General features: G+C 42.9%; 1 protein-coding gene across 2 annotated transcripts in view; it reads left to right on the top strand.

Annotated features, from left to right (window-relative positions):
• The first annotated feature begins 800 nt into the window (after nucleotides 1-800).
• Nucleotides 801-1,879, top strand: part of LOC109956073 (cadherin-4-like) — a 211,079-nt gene continuing 210,000 nt past the window's right edge. For both annotated transcript variants that reach the window (XM_020592916.1, XM_020592914.1), the window contains exon 1: nucleotides 801-1,057. In XM_020592916.1, coding sequence (XP_020448572.1) covers nucleotides 1,004-1,057 — 54 coding nt within the window. In that variant the 5' untranslated portion in view covers nucleotides 801-1,003. The remainder of the gene's footprint in view (nucleotides 1,058-1,879) is intronic.

The following is a 1,879-nucleotide window of genomic DNA, read 5'->3' as shown; positions in this document are numbered from 1 at the left end:
GAGGAGCTGCAGGAAGTGTCTTGAGAGAGGGAAGTCTGGGCATCTTTGCTTAGACTGCTGCCCCCGCGACCCGGTCCCGGATAAGCGGAGGAAAATGGATGGATGGATGGATGGTTTTATAGAAATTTTAAAAATGTAATTTTTCCTATAGATAGATAGATAGATAGATAGATAGATAGATAGATAGATAGATAGATAGATAGATAAATCTACCAAGACATGTAATCTTGGTCCTATATTGTTATACATTCTGACCAGAGTGATGGCCATGTTGCATATTATAATCCAAAACACAAATAATAAAATATGAAATAACCTCACATCAGTCAAAAATATTGAAGACTGGATACTGGAACAAATGATTTGACAAAATTAAGATATATTTTCTGCACATCATCACACAGGTTAGTGATTGACTGGACTTTATTTCATTTGAACCTTACAATCACTATCAAAGTCTTATCTCGCGCTGGCCTATCATAGCAGCTTTAATAAAAAGCTAATAACTCGGCAGCTCTTGCCGTACCTATACCGTGGATCAGGGGCAGAGGGGGTAAGTGGGGTGTGAAATAGACTCCAGTTAGCTGATGGACACATGAAAGGACTCGGATGGTTGGTTGTCACTCACACCGCCAGACCCGTCTTTGCTTCATCTGAAGTCGAAATATGAATCTAAATAGCCTGGAAAATGCATTTTTCTACCAATAGATCCCAGAAGTGTACGGGGCATCATCAGTGGGAGTCATTTAGAGCTGCAGACTGTGCACCCTGCCATGCCTGCTCCGCCGTGCGGTAGGAGGGGTTGTAGTGACGCTGTTATCCAATGGGCACCGGTTTCTTCTGAACGGAGCGCAGCATCTCTTTCTCAGCGGCACTTTTGCGCCAGACAAGTAGGGACGACACTCACTCTGCAACCGAGAAGAAGAAATAAGTCTCCGGAAATACTGAGGTGTTTCTGGCGTAAAATCTCTCCCTCTTTTTCCTAACGAGTGGTTTTGCAAAGATGAACATTGGCTGTGTCATCCTGGCGTGCACCTTACTTGTGGGCACATCCTCGGTAAGATGAGTTAATTTCTCCATGTCTTTTCGGCTAACAGTACTGTGGAAGTGCTGCACTGCTGTAGTGCTTACTTGGGCTTTGCAACGCGCTGCATGAGCCCTCGAAAGTGGCCATCAAAGGCTCACTTTTCCCCGCAGTGTTGCGTGAAATCGAGCTTAACAGAGCAACGTTTAGGTCAAGAATATATTTGTTTAAGTGTGGCGAAAAAAGTCAGTGACAACTCTGTTCATTAGCACCCTGCATTAGCAGCTGCAGTGCGTTATTGCAGAGGACAGTGGTTTCTGGAGGGGTTTCTTTTTCTTTTGGCTGCGATCAACTTCGTTTACGCACGTTTACGCACAGTCATCGCTCCTTTTCTTGGTATCTGGCTTTGGTCTTAGTTGACGACTTGGCAATTTTATTTGGTGTTTATATGTGGAGGGCGATTTAAGAAGAAAATAGGCAATTATAAATTGCTTGGCTTACTTTATTTGCAAACTTGGGCAATTCACTAGAATCAGCCTTATGTTCACATATGCAGTATATGCAGTAGTGGTTGGTGTTAGTTTGCTGAGCTTTGCTTTTGCCGGGAAATATCGAGTTGCCACAAACCTTTTTTTTATTTTATAAAACGCATAATATGATAAATGAGGTGGATCCCTACAAGTGCATTCTATGGAGAATGCCTGCAACTATGCAAATACGGTATACCTAGACACATTTAGCTTTTTGGTTCCGTCTTTTTCACACGTTCTCTTTGTGTGTGTGTGTGTGTGTGTGTGTGTGTATGTGTGTGTCTCTTGCTCACCCCTTTCCGCATAAACTCTATACTGAACGTGT

Source organism: Monopterus albus, unplaced genomic scaffold (genome assembly GCF_001952655.1).
Source record: "Monopterus albus unplaced genomic scaffold, M_albus_1.0 scaffold18.1, whole genome shotgun sequence".
Classification (NCBI taxonomy): domain Eukaryota; kingdom Metazoa; phylum Chordata; class Actinopteri; order Synbranchiformes; family Synbranchidae; genus Monopterus; species Monopterus albus.
The sequence above is the reverse complement of the archived record's forward strand: the minus strand, read 5'-3'. Positions and strand labels throughout refer to the sequence as shown.